This window comes from Passer domesticus, chromosome 6, assembly GCF_036417665.1.
Source record: "Passer domesticus isolate bPasDom1 chromosome 6, bPasDom1.hap1, whole genome shotgun sequence".
NCBI lineage: Eukaryota > Metazoa > Chordata > Aves > Passeriformes > Passeridae > Passer > Passer domesticus.
Window position 1 is genome coordinate 22,753,234 of NC_087479.1, and position 17,145 is coordinate 22,770,378.

Genomic DNA, 17,145 nt, shown 5'->3' on the forward strand with positions numbered 1-17,145 from the left:
TGTCACAGCCTTCTGTGAAGAAGTTTGATACCAGAACTTTGTGAGATGAAAGAACTGGGCCTAAACTTATGAAGTAGAATAGGACTTACACTGTCCTTACTAGACTTTAATCTCTTCTGCTAAGCCTCCATGCTTTCTTCAATTTTGCATCAACAGTAAGGAGAAAATAATTCCCTGATTTCTTTTGGACTATGACAGTTTTATCATAAGAAAAAGACAGAAGTTGCAGTGCTTAGTCACAGGTGGATCTGCTAGGTGACCAGAGACTAACATGAAAACATAGTTTACAATCTAGAGATAACAGAAATTCTAACCCTGGAAGAGAAAAAGGAGAACACACTTAGAGAAACAAATCAGGATCAAAAATGTGGCTGTTTTTTTGGCTGCAATATATTCAACTCACACAGCAGTCACTGCCAGGAGTTAGTGAATGAAAAATTACACATATATAGGAAAAATGGCTTTCAACAATATGAAAAGTCTGTAGTGTCTTTTTGACAGTGATAATATTTTTTGTAATGACAAACTAAAGGAATTATTTAGGAAATACTTTTTGTCTTTTATTTTTAACATAGTACTTATGGTACCCAGTTCTGCATGCAGGTAATGCTGGAGAAAAACCAAGCTTTGTTATGCAGAAAGATTAAATTCATGGTAGTCTCTAATGTGTCAGAAGTAATGCTTCCTTTCATTTCTTTTCCACGTATTTATTCTATGACTTTATTTACGTGATTTTTAATGATCAGTGCTTGCATACACAGGACTCCCATCTCACTTTTACAGTTTGAGATGACCGTGCACTGGAGCTTGCCACTATCTTATATCTACCACAGTATTTCAACAGAAAACTAGGACTGACAATATAATCTGTGAGAGACAATACAGTGCACAAGCAGACACTAGTCCACAAAGAATCTTACTGAACAGCATCAGGACCCTGAAAATATCACTATCTGTGAAGTCTAAATTGTAGCACAAAGTCCACTCTTTTAAAACTCAGGGTAAAACCCAGCTCAATCTTGCAACAAAGGTTTCTGAAAAGGCCATACAGAGCTAAATGTGACAACCTGTGGCCTTCTTGGAGGCAAGAGGCACACTGCACACTTGTGGGTGGACGCCTCTGACTGTCATCTCACATCATCCAGCTTGTCTGCTTACACTCTTTATTCTAACCCTATCCTCAGAAGCAGCAAAGCACATGGATTATACAGTGAGAGGCAGTCATTAGTGTACTACTATAAAAACAAGGGATGTTATTATCCTCATGTTAAAGTGAATGTTAATAGAGACTGCCTTTTAACAAAGATACTGCTACTAAAACTCCACACAACCCAGCTGCTGCTGTTGTGATGCTTTATTCAGAGCAAACACAAGCCAAATGAAAGGCTCTTTCTCTAAGCCCTGAGGTGTTACCTGAGGCTGTTGATGGTGGCTTCACAAAATTAATAGTAAAAGCAGAATTCTTCCTCTTCTTTGACTACAGAGCCAGCTGGGCACCAGTCTAATCTGCACATAACATGTGTAAATCAATACAAGTTGCTCATCCTATCTGCATGCAAAGCTCCCACATGTACAAGTGGTTCTTGCTATCACATCCCAGTGTAGATATTCCCAATGCACAGCAGTCTCCTATGCCCTGCAGAGCCTCTTGGGAAGGCTTCTAGAGCACATTTTCAGATTCCAAAATCTCTAATAGGTCAGCTCACTTCTTCAATCATCCAAATCTCATAGATCTTCAACAGCAGCAGTCTGTTCCCCAACTAAGCATTATAATGATGTGGCAATTTCATTCCTAAAAGTCTGCATGTGGCAAATGCAAGTGAATGCATTTTCTTCTTGTTTTCCATGTAAGCACCCTAAAGAGAGATGTGATCCCATATATTATATTCCCTATTTTCACACTGAATCACACTGTAACTATGCCAGAAAGACTCCTACTATTTGCCAGATCTGCTGAGTACACAAATTTGAAACAGCAAATAAAAAAAAAATTCTGAAGCCAAGGTGAATTTATTTTTCACACCAGAGAATTAGGATTCATCAAAATGGGAATATTAGGCCCCAGTCAACTGCATGTGACACTAGGTTGATAGCTGCTGTTCACTGCATGCCTGTCAGAAGAATTCAGTTATATTCCCAACTGGAATGTTAGCCAGGGTTTAGCAAAGGAAGACATGAAAATCCTCTAGCTAAATGCAAAAAGAGTAAAAAAATAGGGGGAAAGGTTGCCTACAATGAACTGGATACTGTCTTGCTCAAGCAGGAAAGTATGAAATTGGGGCATCTGTTCACTCCTTCAGCTGCCTCAGAAAAGGCCTGACCTTGCAGGCAATCCCTGTACTTCCACATGCTTGGGTAAGAGGCAGAAAAATATCAAGATCTTTGCGTACAGATGCAGAAGTGACAGAACAATATTTATTTTCATACTTCTAGAACCGGAACTGAAATTTGAGACATTCAAGTGTGTTCAATTTAACAGCACCACCACCCCAAAGGACGGGGCAACTTGCAGTAAATGAGGATATCACTCATGCCTCTACATCTTTATGCCATGTTCCAGGCAAGGTGACAGACTTGCTTCTAAATCAGATTAAACTTTAGATTCACAGTTAGTATTAACAGAGTATATGAAAAGCAATTTTCTTTATCTGTGCTGTTCAAAAGTCTAATACAATCCTTCAAGTCCCCACCTTCAACATCTGCCTGCCATCCAAGGTCCACTTTTCTTATGACCTCCAGCGGGAACATTTAATTGCTTTTTTTCACTCATAATCCTATTTTCAAGGCTAGGCAAATAATAAACGACATTAAGGACAATTTATCTTCTACCTTCCTCTCTTATTCTGCCTGCTATTCAAATCAAAGGGAACATTGGTTCTAGGCTCTTCTGAAACTCTTATGTCTGCCTCAAGGGAATAGCATTCCATCAATCAACAACCTACAACATCTTCTCAGCTACAGAATATTGAATAACCAACATCTAATAAAATATTCAACTTCAGCCTATACAAAATCCTCTTAAGTAGAAGAAGCTCTACAACAAAATTGTGTTCAGACTGCTCCTCCCAGAGAGGCAAACAGGCAGAGGGAAAGAGGAAGGATCCCTTGAGTTGCCTGTGTAAGTCTCTACTTTCTTGCTTTTAGCAGTCTGCACCGTGAAGTCGAAACCTTAACAGACAAGACATGATTAGCAAACGTTTTGTGCTCTTAAAGGAGAGTAATTATAGGCATGTGAAAAAAGAAGAGATCCCTGAGGTACTCTTCCTTGCATGCCTCCCGAGAGGCAGCAGGGCCATTAAAAATTCCATGATGAAGAGGAAAAACAGTCTGGGAACAGCCAGGAGGCAATACAGCAAATTAATACACCAGCCATCCCTAGGGAAGACTGCAAGAAAGCAGAAAACTCTCCTTGCTTCACAAAATAAAATTATACCACTAATGATAACAGTCACCACACACACAAAACTGTTTCTAATGATGGGTGTGAAATTCCCAGTGCTGTGCATACACTTTGAATGAAAGCTCTTCTCATCACAGACATAAATCAAGAAAGGTAATGTAGGATTTATACTGCCTTTCAAATAAGGCTTCCCAAGGAACCTTCTACATAGGCTTGTCAGTGTCAAGGAGGAGGTTCTTTCTCAATCCTCAGCTGCATTCAGTATTCTGGCCTTCAGCTCTGCTTAAGCAAAAGTACTGAGTTACCAGTCTTCCAGATAAACTGCACCAAAATCCACCAGTGAGACAAAGAAAACAGTTCCATAGCAGAGAAAGACTCCATTTGGTAAATACACTCCACTGGACATGACAGCAGAAACAAAGCAGAGAAAGGAGATTTTGCACGGCACAGCAGGCATCAGGCTGAAGAAACTGGATGGCCACAAAATCAAGACCATGTCTTTTCTAAGATGTTTCATATTATTTGAGAGGATTTGCTTCCTATTCTGGTAAATTTCAGAGCAGAATTTCTTCAGGATGAGGTGCAAGCTGTTAGAAGCTTCCTGAAGCACAAACTACTGAAATTGATTCCATACATGGCAAAAGCAGGAGATGTTAACGGGGGCAATAGCTGGTATGAGCTTACACAGATCAGCTGAACCTCCTGTAAGAAAATGGACTACTAACAAGTGTGCTTGGCATGTAAAGCTAAGAAGAACTACTATCAAAAAGATGTTTCTCTGAAGGAACAATCTCCTTCTGTGCCCTTAGCAGCATCTTTACATAAAGGAAGCTCCTTCTACCAAAGAGTTCAATCCTTGCCACATACATGGGGCCACAAAACACACTCATTCTTTTCATATTTCTTTCTCCTATAAAGGTTCTTGAGCACATTTCACACTAAAATAGGAACTATTTTCTCAAATTCCAGGCATTTAAAAACACGATTGCATCTGAGATGGTACAATTTCTCTGTCAACTCAGTAACAATTCAGTGATTATGTTTGTCAGAACACCAGCCATCTGTTCATTAAAGGAGGGAACCAAGCATATATATTAACTGGTTAACTAGACTATATACCCACAAAAACCTAGCAAACACAATCCCTCCAGGTTTAGAAATCCCTTGCAAAGAACTTGGCTTTGCAAAGGGCCTTCACTGACCATCATAAAGGCAGAAATTTTGCCCAGTTTGAATTTGCAAGCAGGATTTGTCCAGCTCACCTTTCTGAAGACAAACTTCTATAAAGCACCAAGTAATACACTGGAGGCAAAAGAAAGGCTATCCTAGCCGAAAATGAAGAGACCATTCAATCTTCTTCCTTCACAGAGTGAAAACATCCCCAGAGTGGGGCAAAAGCACAGAAAGGAATCAATTTGCTGATGCACAATCTTCTGAATTCCTTTTATTCTCATCCAGTTGAACATTTAAGAGCTGATTTCTTCCTCCCTCCCCTTTTCCAGCTTAACATGCTGGCTACAGCAGCATGAGGTCATGGTGCGACATCGCAAAATTCCCTGCAGAAGCCAGTGGGAAGAGAGGCTTTGCTGGGTGGGTGCCAGGCTTCTGTTCAGACACATACAACCTTAGTACATTTTTCATGCTCTATTTGCTAATTAACAAGGGAAAGAAAGCCATGAAGCTGAAAGTCCAGACATTTCTTTCAGATTGGGCCCCTGGTACAAGCACATAAGCAGAATTGTGTCCAAAGCAAGACCTTGTCTACTTGCACAGAAAAAGAGCTCAAGGGCACCTTACCTTTAGACAGTCACCTGCAGCACAAAAACAGGAGTCACCTCTAAGGCCAACACTTGAATTTAATTTAGGATTAGTCAGCAGAAGGTGCCTGAATAGTATATTAACCCAAACTATGCAGACTCAAATTTACCTAACATCTGGCCAAACCAGACCTAAATTTCAGCTATTGCTACAGAGAGGTATCAAGCTACTAGAGGTCACTTCAGGTGAGTTCTTAATCTGATCAGAGGCTCTATTTTAGACACCTAGGATAGCAAAATGCTTCAGCACGTCACCTACACCAGTTTGTCAGCATTTTCCCTCTCATCTTGTTCCAATTTTAATAGTGGGCAATGATACTATGTCCATTTGTATCTATTAAACAGACTTACAGCAACTCATTGCACATTGCAAAACACATTGCAGTTTTTTCCAATGCAACACTATGTTCTGCCTGTCTGTCATACTCTTGTTTCACACACTGTAAGCACTTAGTTCATTGAAATTCTCAAATAAACTGCATTGCTATATTTTGTGCTAAGTTTGGACGTGGACTTCCCAGGGAAAAGTATGTTAAGTTGCAGGTCCATTATTGTTCAGATCACACAGTACTACTGAAGACATCCAGGAGAGGGAAGCGAGCCAACCCCAAGAAAGCAGAGCAAGGGAGTTACCTGGCAGTGCAGTGTGCTGGTGAGCATCTTCGGTGGGAAGCATCAGCAAGCACATCCAGAGAGTACAGAGGAGATAATGGATTGAACTGGAAAGTCAAGAGATTTTATTTAAGAAAAGCATTAAAAGAAATAGTGTCCAGATAAAGCTCCTCAGATCTGTTCTGTTCACACAATATAAGGAGACTTTCAGCTGTCCACATAGTAGAAGGAGACCTTTCTGGCACCTCAAGATGAGAACAGACAAAAGGCTAGCACAAAGGGTGAAACAGCAAATCTGACAACCACCTTCTCACGACAGCCTCAGTACACTCCTCTTCCACCATGCATTATTAAAAATGCTGGTTGATTAGGAGCATAAGTGCTCTATTGCTGCATGCTGTGAGAAAAAAAAAATCTACTTTTCTTTCAGAAAGCCTCTTGTCTACCTTCACATTGCAGAGAAAAAAGTCACTGTTATGAATTGTGCAAGCACAGAGCAGTTCCTGTATTCCCAAGGGTTGTGTACATCACTGAAACAGACCTCTAGAAGACTCAGGCCCATCAGGTTAAGTTCACAATGAGCACCCAATTCATTCCATGGCAAGTGAGTTGCTCCTTCACTCCCCTGCAACCTCACAAGCTGTCTCTGCAAACTGCTTAAAACATTTTTGAAACAATGCATGGTCAGGCTACTCTAAGATACTCTGTTAGACATACACTAGACAAATCTTGAGGGCATCAAACCTGTGCAAGGCAGCTTGTTGTACAAAATGCAATGGCCAGGATTTTTAGTGGTCAGGACAGAAATGGAATAATCTGATTAATCAATGCATGGAACAAATATTGCTCAGTATGTAAATAGAAGCTTTAGACTGGCAGTTTCTCTGGGCTACCTGCTTTATACTTCCATTTGGCATTTCCTCTTTATTTGTAATTCACACCTCAAGCACAAAATTAATTTCCATCTGCTTTGAAAAGTGCTACAGCAATCTCCAGAACATTTTTCTTGTATTACTAGGATTACTGATGCATTTTTAAATAAGGACAAAGAATCAATCCACACCTGTAGCTGGACTCCTCATACAACCTGTCTGCAACTTCAGAACTCAGTACTAGTACCTTTACCCTCCACCTTCCTGAGAAAGAAGATGCACCACAAAGCTGCTGCTATCAGGGAGCTCCTCCTTAAGTGGGACTGCTTGTTTACTGTCAGTAACACTGCAACTGCACAGTAGGGAACATCACCAGGAAGCCTCTGTTACTGGAATGGCTGATTCAAGTTCATTTAAGAAAAACAGAAGTTACTTACTTTTGGTCATTTTAAAGCTTATGTAGTTGCTCTTATCTTTAGATAAGAGTATTATTATAGCAATACAAAAGCAATCTGTAAAATGTTCTCACTAATGGAAAATACACAATTGTACAAAGGCTTGAAAATTATTTCTCGCAATATATGCATTTTTAGTCACCTGAAGGTAAAAAAAAAAAAACAGTCCTACTGCTCACCAACCATAAAACAACTCATATAGGAACAGAAAGGAGTGTGCATGGCCAGGAGCACTGCTACAACACGACTGCTCAAACGGAAGAGTGTTTTTTTTGCACTTTGCTATCAAGAACTTGAGCTTTTATATCTTAAAGTAAAAAAAAACCTCTTAGCACTGAAGCTAACAAAAACTTAGTGGAGAATATAAAAGTGCACACACAAGAGTTTCAGTTACAAGAATGCCTATTCTCTTGGTTATCACCTCTTACATTTTGCCGGTACAGCTATTTAACTACATAATTTAAGCTCACTATTTTTTCCCTTCTCTGTGGATGAGACTATCAGGTAGAAGGCTGAGCCAAACAAGGCAAAACAAAGCAGAAAAAAATGTCAAAAGAGAAAAATCTTCCAATTCTCATACAATTTTGAGAGGCCAAAGTTCCTCCTGCCAAGAGGCATCTTCCCTCCCACTCACTCAGAATGGATGGCAAACACTAACGTGAAACAGGGACATAAATAAGAGGAGTTCCTGAGCTATCCAATTTAAATAGACAATACAATGCCTAGGAAATGGGTTGTGTTCAAAGTGCAGAAGACATCAGTTAACAAAATGAGAAGGGACGGGACTGCCTTACCTCAAGTGCACAGGCCACAGTGTGTGGGAAATCAGAAGCCAGCATTGTGTTCTTTCTAGAGAGAAGGAAACCAAGAAAATAAAAAGGGAAAAGCAGAGTCTCCTCACCTGGTTGCGATCTCTCTTCCCCATGGATGGTAACCAAAAACTGGAAGGAGGCAGAGTTGAAAGAACAGGTGGGCACAATGCCAAGGAACGAACATTGGGGGGGGGGGAAAAGAAGGGTTGGGGATAAGAAAAAAAGGGGAATGGAAGAACAAAGATGGAGGGAGAAGGAAAAAGATTAAACATCATCAGGAGTCATATTAAAAACAACAAATTTCAGATCAAGGAAGAAAATTAGGTATCAACAGCTGGTGAAGGCTGGATCCACTGCACTACAGTCAAGACGTGCAATCCCCACCTACCCATTCCCCAGAACAGCATTAGGGAGATGCCAAAGGATAAGCACCAAGACTATTTCTAGTGCTGACTACAATTTAAATACACTAATTGTGGAAGGAGGCAAAACACCAAAGAAAGAAAAAGTAATTTCACAGCTGCCTTGTCAGCATTGTTTCTGCAGTCTGGGTATGCTCCCATAGTACAGCTTCACAAAGAAGCATTTTTAAAAATGAACATATGGGGCTCAGTCTTCTCTTAATGTCCAAAAGATCTGCAGTTACTTCAATGGCAAATTATAAGGGAGGATAAAAAAAAAAAGCTGACTGTAAAAAAAGAGCATTTGAGTAGCGTCCACACACTGGGGCAGCCTTATACAAACATATATATATAAAACAAAGGGGAAGGCAGCAATTAAGGGTAAGAAAACAGAGAAGCCATCAGTAGAATACTGTCTCCCATTCCACAGGTTATGCTTAACTGTCCACCCAGTTGTTCATGTGCTTCACCCCCAGAAGGGAAGAGCTCTTCTTCCCTTCCCAAAGGTGTATACAAGAACCGTTACGGGCCTTACTCTTTCTGGCGCGGATCACTAACAATATGACCCAGCCGCTCGCTGCCCAGAGTGCTCACGGAGGTCTCCTGAAACACAAAGACAGGCAAAAGGTTGCAAACTCTCACACAGTGAGCAGAGAACAGCTTGCTGCTGCCAGTAAGAACAACTCTTACTCCCCTAGGTCACATCCTTTCCTTACCAGCCTACTCTCAGCTAAAGATGCTCACTTCCTTCCTTTTAGAACTTCACCTGAGATGATTTAACTAATTAGAATAGCAGAAAATAATTCAATTTTATTTATGAAGCTTGTTTTTTATTTTTAGTGATGACATTTGCTTGCAGAGGGGCACACTACAAACTGGACTAGAACAAAGTATGCAGTACAAGGATGCATGAGAGCAGGGGAGATGGCTGGGAAGTGCTTCTTTCCATGTTACTGGGGTCAGTTGGGCTAGAAACAGGCTGAGATAGGACACTACACTGTTCTACATTAATAGTAGAGATTCATCAACCACCAGTGAATAAATTAAGGAGTGAAAGCACAATGCTTTTGCCCTTTCTAAAAGCAGCAATTCAGCAGCAGGACCTCCAGCAACTAAAGAAAAGGCAGGTCCTGGGAGAAAGGGCTTGCTCTGGGAGTATATTGCTTCCTGCAAGATGCTGCCCTGTGTATGTGCTGATGCTGGCATACATTCATACACATAGCCTGAAGCACCAGCTGTTCACATCTGCATAGCAACTGCCTCCAAGAAAGAAGCAGACTTTTCAGCAAGGGGCTGAACACGAGGGTAAAGGTCTTCCACAGGTAAGGTTCGTTTATACCAGGTATATAGGCAAAACACACTCAAAATCTGGGGGCAGCTGTACCAGCAGGGGTGAAAGAAACATGGGCTATTTGTTACAGCAGGAAAATTATTAACTTAAAGTGCCATAATGTTTAAATTTACAGTTTATTACTGTGTAAATTACAAGCCGTACTTTTGGTAATTAGCAGCTCGCTGGCGGGGAGCTCTGAATGAAACTCATTATTTATGATTACAATTTCGAGAGAGATGGGGAAGGGGGAGCAGTGACCTCCACTGCAAATGACAAAGATCCCTTTAAGGTGATGAAGATGAATTAAACAAGTAAATATTATCCTTCTCATTTGGATCATTAGAGGTGTGCCGCCAGGCCCAGTCGCTTGCAGGTGGCCTCAGGAACCCTACGTAAAGTCAGTTTCTTGCCAGCTGAGGATTCATATTTTGAATGCCGGTTACAATTAAGCAAGGTGAGTGGAAGAAAGAAGGGGCAGACAAGGATCTTTCAAGTATGACTGAACAGAAGGCAGCTGTTGCACTCCTCTAGACTCCAGGCCCCCCTAACACAGCTTGTTAGCAGACTACAGCCAGCCAGCTCAGAATTTATGGCAATGTTTTCAAAAGTACAGAGCACATCACAATAAAAAGAAAAGCCAAAGACAGCCAACACCTTCCTTCTCAGAACCACCTTTTATAACAAACAGCAGCGCTCAATACTCCATGATGCAGACCCAACCAGGTGTAACCCCTCTCTTTTAGACAGACACCTGCAAAGTAAACAGACATCTGCAGAGTATTGTTTGTTCTATTAGAAAAAGGACTGATATGTTGTTTGGTGTTTTCCCTATATATAATAAAACTATATAATAAGTCAAGAGCTTTGGGCAGCTTTGTCTGCATGTACTGCATATACCTTTTTACTCTCCTGTCTTCCCACTAAAAATGCAACTGCTAAAACCACCTTCCTTTGCTGCCATTCATATCAGTCTTCTTCCCTATATAAAATTTGGCCTTCCTTCACCTTTGAGGCACATCTCTGCCCTTGTAGTCTCAGATGAGCATGCACAAGTCACATGCCATCATCATTTTCCCTTACATTCTGTCTAAATCTTCTTGATATTTATGCTCCCTGACATTCTTCTTCAGGCCTCCTTTCATACAGCTTTCAGCGTTGATCAGCTGTCTTTGCCACTCCAAATGTGCCTTAAAATCCAGTTAGTCACTCAATCATCATCTGACAGTCAAAGCAGTTAAACAAATCAAACAACATATGAAACAAAAAATATACAGGACAACTTTCTGCAGAAAACAATTTACATGGTACCTTAGAATAGTACTTCAGGAATGACCAGAACTTGAAATACAAAATTACCATCTTTCAAAAGGGCATACCTTGCCAACCAGCCTCCTCCGACCTTTACGGAGACAACGGGTGGCAGCTCCTGGAAGGCGATTCAGGCGAGCATGAAATCCTGAAAACCAAAGGCAGAAAAACTGAGCAATGAACACAGAAGATACCTCCTGACAAAGCCACCAAAAAAATGCCTTAGTTCAGTAATCAAATCACATCCCCTGTCTCTTGTTTTTCAGCCTTGAAGATGTAGATATGCCCGTTTATTCACAAATCAAATAAAACACTTACATTTAAAGAAAGGAAGACTGCCCGTGGGCAGCTGGTATGACTATTTCAGTAAACTCACCAATAGTGCTGCTTTTTCTTAACTGGATCTTAAAAAAAACCCAAAACTAAACCGATCACCAATACCAATTTAAATGCAACACCTATGAAAAGAATCTACTCGTACCATTATACCACAAGTTCTCAAACACAACTCCTTATGGACTCACCTCTCTGAGCTGGCTGTGAGGGCAAAAGGAAGGTGGAAACAGAGAGCTTGTCCAGGCCTGAGTCAATCCTCTCCACTTCAGATCGGTGATCAGCTCCCCACTTGGGAAGAAGGTTGGGGACAGTGAATCCTGGAACACACTCCCCCTCATAAAACCAATCACTTTGCTCATCATCTCCTAAAGAAATAGGATGGAATTAGCCATAAATAACATCAAGGTACCCTGGGACAGTTCCTCAAAATACTAAAAGTAGGCATATCTGAATGTGAAACAGTTGAAGTCTCATTAGGAATTCATTGTTGGAGAGCCTTATATTTGTATTCAGTTTCAATGATCCTCAGTAACTATGGGGCCTCACTAAACGCTTTAAACTATCCAACTCATCAGTCTCCAGAATTTCCCTATAGAACAAAGCCTCTTTATAGACCTGCCTAGGGCAGGTTTAGCACTCTGTTGCTACTGCATCTCATCAACCCTAGTTCAGTGTTGTGTGATGTCTTATGCAGAACTCTTTCTCTGAAGTAATTACTGTGACACCAGTAGAGGCCAATCAATTGGCACATGTTATAGGCTGTCACAGAAGAAACTTCACAAGAAGGGAAGACCAGGCTCACAGAGTAAGCAAAAGAAACATACTGATGAGAAAGACCCCTAGTCTCCTAAGACAGCAGCTTAGACAAAAACACATAATTATCAGAAATGGTCACTCTGAGTGTAAGTATGCTGTGAGTTGCTCTCAACCAACTTCTTAGAATCTCTGAGAACTACAAACCCTTTGGAAAACTAAGGCAGCAGCAACAGAAGTCATGACCAAAGTCTCCACGGAGCTGGGTTGCTGTAGTTAGTGCAGTTGCAGTCTAAAACTGAACTGCATCAGACACTGTTCATAGTAAATCTGTCTGGCCAGAAATTCCCTGAGAGCAGTAGCACATGAGCAGCCTTTGAAAAAAAAGCAGGAGAGCTAAGAACCTGACACATGCAGCATTTCAGTAGCCCAACTCACAAACCGTCCTATGTAATTGCAAGGTGCTTCATTTTGGTGCTTAAAAAACTAACACACCTACCTTAGGGAAAATTCTCATTTGCCTACCATTAAGTTTCAACTCAAACATCCCCACTTACTCTCCTTTCCTCACTGACTCACATTATTCCTGACCAAAGCCCATTATGCCTACTCACACATCTTGCTGGGGAAAAAAAGAACACAAGAAAGTAAAAAACCTCATCCTAGTAAGAATGCTGCAATCTTGCACATAACAGAAGAAGCAACACACAAAACCAACTCCAATCAGCAATAGGGAGGACAGCCAGAACACTTTATCCCAAAGCTCTGACATTGTTTTTTATGTCATGCATCAAGCTGACCTTCGAGTTTTATCTTAAAGCACTTCATAGGAAATTGAAACTAAGTAACGCAGAATAGTTCTTCTAAGAGATCTTAATTTGTGCAAAACTACTCCCAGAAAATTGAGCATAGTGCCCTGTCTACCTCAAATCACTATTGCCACAAGACAAACTTTAACCATCAGCACCATATGCTAATATTCAGTAATTTTCACTGTAAGAGATCCCAATGCATGTAACAAATATAAAACCAAAAAAACCCACCTTACAATCAAATTATGAACTAGGATCATTCTCTGCTCACAGACGCATGCTGGTATGTGCAGTTGCAAAGATAATTTATTTAATTAGCAACAGCACAAATTTTGCATGATGCAACCTCAAAAGAAGGAAGGAAAAACCCTGCTTTTATTTAAGAATGCTGCCAGATTAAGTTTCCCATTATTCAGCCTGTAATTGTGCTGGAAAACTATTTATAAGGTGATGATCTGTGACAAAAATAATTTGTGCTCTCACCATCTCACTGACATGGAAAGCTGTTGCTTTTTTATTTACTTTATAGAATTGTCAAGCAAAAAAAAGGAAAATTAGATGTTTTTTATTTAGTCCTAAAGTGCAACAATATTTTTAACCCTTTTAACATAACTGTAAGCTAAAACACCTTGGCCAGAAAGCTATCACAGTATCAACTGTTTCAAGAGAGAGAGAGACCTGATGACAAGGATGCCAAACCTCTTCTCTTACCCAGACAGGGAAGGCTGTAATTGGACTTTATTAATTTATCTAAGTCGTATTTCTACATGTTCCTGTATACTGAGCATCCTACTTCTAGCAGCAGCCAAAAATTAATGTCTAAAACAAGGTATAAAATCAGGGCAAGTTTATAGGGCAAGCATATAGACAAGTATATATATACACTACCCAGTCTCCATCAATCTTGTCTAAGGTGATGAAGTAAAACACTTCAGTCACCACTCTGCTTTGTCATCTAATATACTAGTTCACTAATTTCACAAGCTCACTAATTTCAGCTCCCCCTGAACAATCATCAGTAAAAAGAGAAGGCAAAAGATTCTACTTTTCTGTTGCCTTTGAAGAACCAGAGTCTGGAAATAGTTATTTTTCAGCAAAGGTCAAAGCTGATATTCAAAATCCCTACTCTTAAGCAAAGTATTATACTCCCCTAAGATCAGAGATTGTTCCTACAGCCTAAAATACCATCAGAAAACACATAAGCATGTTTGCTATCATTGTGTTGCTTCACACAGGTACCCAGGCCATTAACAAGCTAGTGGAAGCAGCATATCCTATTGAGCTACTGGTGCTACTTCCTTTAGCACTCATATTCCCAGAAGAGATCTCATCCAAATCTTAGCTTGTGAAATGTGACAGAATCAGAGTGCACAGAATTGCAGGTCTCTAGGGTCACATTCCACGTGCTCCAAATATAATAGTCCTTACTGCCTAAGTGCCTACTACAACCTGTTTCACACTTACTTCTGCCATCAACTGAGCATTGTGCTGTAGTTGATAAATAAAACCAGATTGCACTTCACACTCAAAACTCCTAAGATACCATTTCTACAACAGACATTGAAAATACAATGTTCAACTAATGCCCACAAGAGCAAGGGAGGAATACATATTTAAAGAAATATCACGTATTACCATCATCTTCTAGCAGAGTCTATTAGGTGACTTGTCAGTATTAACTAATTTTTTTCCCATCTTCTCTTCCTGCCCATAGAGAAAACAATTAACAGATTTCAGGCACTAATGGTATGCAGACAACCCTTAAAACACCTAGAGAAACAAATCATAAGCTGTGTTTTTTCATTATGAAGAGCTCTCAAATTCCTTTTGTATGTCTGTGCCTTCCCACAATAATAGTTTCTTATGTTGCAAATATTATGGATCTGATACACAAAGTGTTTCATTAGAAAAAGTGTAGTGTTGTGAAAATCATACATTTGTAGCCCTCATCTCATTGCTTAACTTCTAGCCACTCCCTGCCACTGGTTTTATCTCACACAATTCCCTATCTGTCTCTCTTCAAACACAGATCTTTCTCTGCATTTGTAAGGAAAGTAAGGAACTCCCTAGCAGCACATGAGGAAAATCACAGGACACCTGTTACCTTGGCGGCCTTCATCATTGGTAAACAAGCCAGTATCACTGCTGCTGCAAACACTGCTGGTTTCACTGGAACAAAAACAGAGAAAAAAGCATGGTTACAGTTGCAACAGGCACAATACAAAAAACACTCTACTGCATTTTACTACCTTCTCCAATACCAAAATGCTTTACATGTCTCACAAAAATTGAATTTCAGATACATGACTGGCTCTAGAACAGAATGTAACTCTTTCCATTAAAATTTACCAATGCTGCATCACTTGAAAGAGAGTAGAATCCTGTATCTAGTTTTGTTCTAAATTATCAAGAAGTAATTAATAAAATGGCATTTGCCTCAGGTATTAGAATTAATAACCTAACTATGGCATCATCTGAAATACTCACCAGGAAATTAAGCACAGTTAGAAACACTGTCCTTGGGTCACTTTACTGAAAACCCTCCTAAGTTTTCTATTTCAGATTCCTTTTCCTCAAAAATGTTACACTGTCACACAAACAGCCTCCCCCCCAACTTTTATTTTATGTGGAGTAAAGAGCAGCTGTGACACAAGTCTCCAGCTAAATACCTTAGCACAGCATGACTTGCTACTTCTGCATGCAACCTTGTCATAGCATGCTTTGCATATGCTGAAGCAGTTAGAGAAGATTTAATTATTGAACAAAAGAATAGAGCTATAAATTAATGTGTAGAATACCATTAATTGACTTGCAAAGCTAGACGAATATTTGTAGCAGAAGTACCTGCTCATGTCAGTCCCAAGCATCTGAAAGCTTAAATGCTGACTTGAACTCATTCCTTGGACACTTCAGGCAGTACTTCCTCTGATTTAGCTGAGAGATACTAGAACAAGCAGAAAGTACTTACTGCCTACTCCCTGAGCACTAAGACCTTAGATGTGAACACCAGGTGTAAGCCAGCACTAGAATCACTCTCCAATCAGGGAATGCTGTTTCAAAGTACCTCTGGAGGCCTCTCTTCCAGGGAAACTGGATCATACCAGAGAACATACTGGAAACCCCTGAATTACAAGGCTGAATAATGAGGGACCACAAAATACATCACTCCAAAGAACTTCAGGCACAGAATAAAACTCTATTTTGTGAGCATATTGTTGTTCTTAGAAAATACACTCTAAAGTACAGCCAAGTCAACTCATCATCTGCATCTTCATCATTGTACAATGGCCATTTATACCTAAAGAATGAAGGATCTATACAGCATCCTCACCTTACAGCATGCAAGTTAATATCAAATTCCAAATTAATCCATTACAAAGCCTGACCGTGCATTCATCCTCCCACATACATACCACAGCAATTAAGGCCAAGGACTGAGAACCATGAATTAATTGTTTCATCCCAAGCTCTCCTACCAACTGACTGTATGACCCTGGGCCAGTCTCTTAGTGTGCCTGCTTTCCCTTTTGATAGCTTGGATAAACAATCCTCACAGGCTGCAGATGTGAGGACTGAGTGACTGCTTCATAAGGTTTTGAACATCCTCAGAGGAAAGGTGCCTGAGAAAGGAAAAAGCATTGACAAGCATCCAGGTCATATTAACAGTACTTTATAAGCATCCTGTTGCACTGAAAGCTCTTTAGTTCCTTACAGATAAGCATCACTGACAGTGCTTTACAGGAAGAAACTTCCTGAAGGGATTTCACCCTCCTCACTACCCCTTCTACACTGCAGGGCTGAACACAAACTAGACTCCTGTGCAGGCCTTTCTGCAGGTCCAGTAAGCACTGATTAATGACCTCCACTTGCAAAGGAGGCTACTTACCTTAACCATGAAATAATGAATGCTATTGATCCGACAAGCTACTGCTATAGAGTGTTATTGATCACCCAATCTTTGGTTAAAATGGTCCTCATTTAGCAATTTCACTGTCGCAAACACCTGAAGCAAAGCATGCTTATAATTAAATAGTTTGGGGGAGTTAAACTGAGAGGTGATGGACAGAGATCTCAGGTTTCCCCCATTTATTCTTTTGCCTGAGCTATTGTTTGTGTCAGGAGGGATATTGATTTTCTATAAAAATAAGAAAACAAGAGGCACCGAGGGGCTGCAGAAGGTCAGGCTGGGCTGGAGAAGGAGGGGAAGCGGAACACTCTGTCTTTGTCACTTGCC

General features: G+C 40.3%; 1 protein-coding gene and 1 long non-coding RNA gene across 13 annotated transcripts in view; one reads left to right on the forward strand and one right to left on the reverse strand.

Annotated features, from left to right (window-relative positions):
- The window catches only part of GPATCH2L (G-patch domain containing 2 like), a 40,622-nt gene that overhangs the window by 17,670 nt on the left and 5,807 nt on the right, over positions 1-17,145 (reverse strand). For 10 of the 12 annotated variants that reach the window (XM_064423793.1, XM_064423792.1, XM_064423790.1 and 7 more), the window contains 6 exons: positions 15,016-15,080; positions 11,535-11,711; positions 11,079-11,158; positions 8,905-8,972; positions 7,951-8,005; positions 5,851-5,936 (listed from right to left, as the gene is read on the reverse strand). In XM_064423793.1, coding sequence (XP_064279863.1) covers positions 5,851-5,936; positions 7,951-8,005; positions 8,905-8,972; positions 11,079-11,158; positions 11,535-11,711; positions 15,016-15,080 — 531 coding nt within the window. Of the gene's footprint in view, positions 1-5,850; positions 5,937-7,950; positions 8,006-8,057; positions 8,098-8,904; positions 8,973-11,078; positions 11,159-11,534; positions 11,712-15,015; positions 15,081-17,145 lie in introns of all 12 variants that reach the window. The other 2 variants (XM_064423797.1, XM_064423800.1) reach the window with 1 other exon arrangement.
- On the forward strand, positions 12,091-15,280 carry LOC135302841 (uncharacterized). The gene is made up of 2 exons (XR_010364418.1): positions 12,091-12,248; positions 14,941-15,280. It is a non-coding gene; the product is annotated as an uncharacterized LOC135302841 (long non-coding RNA).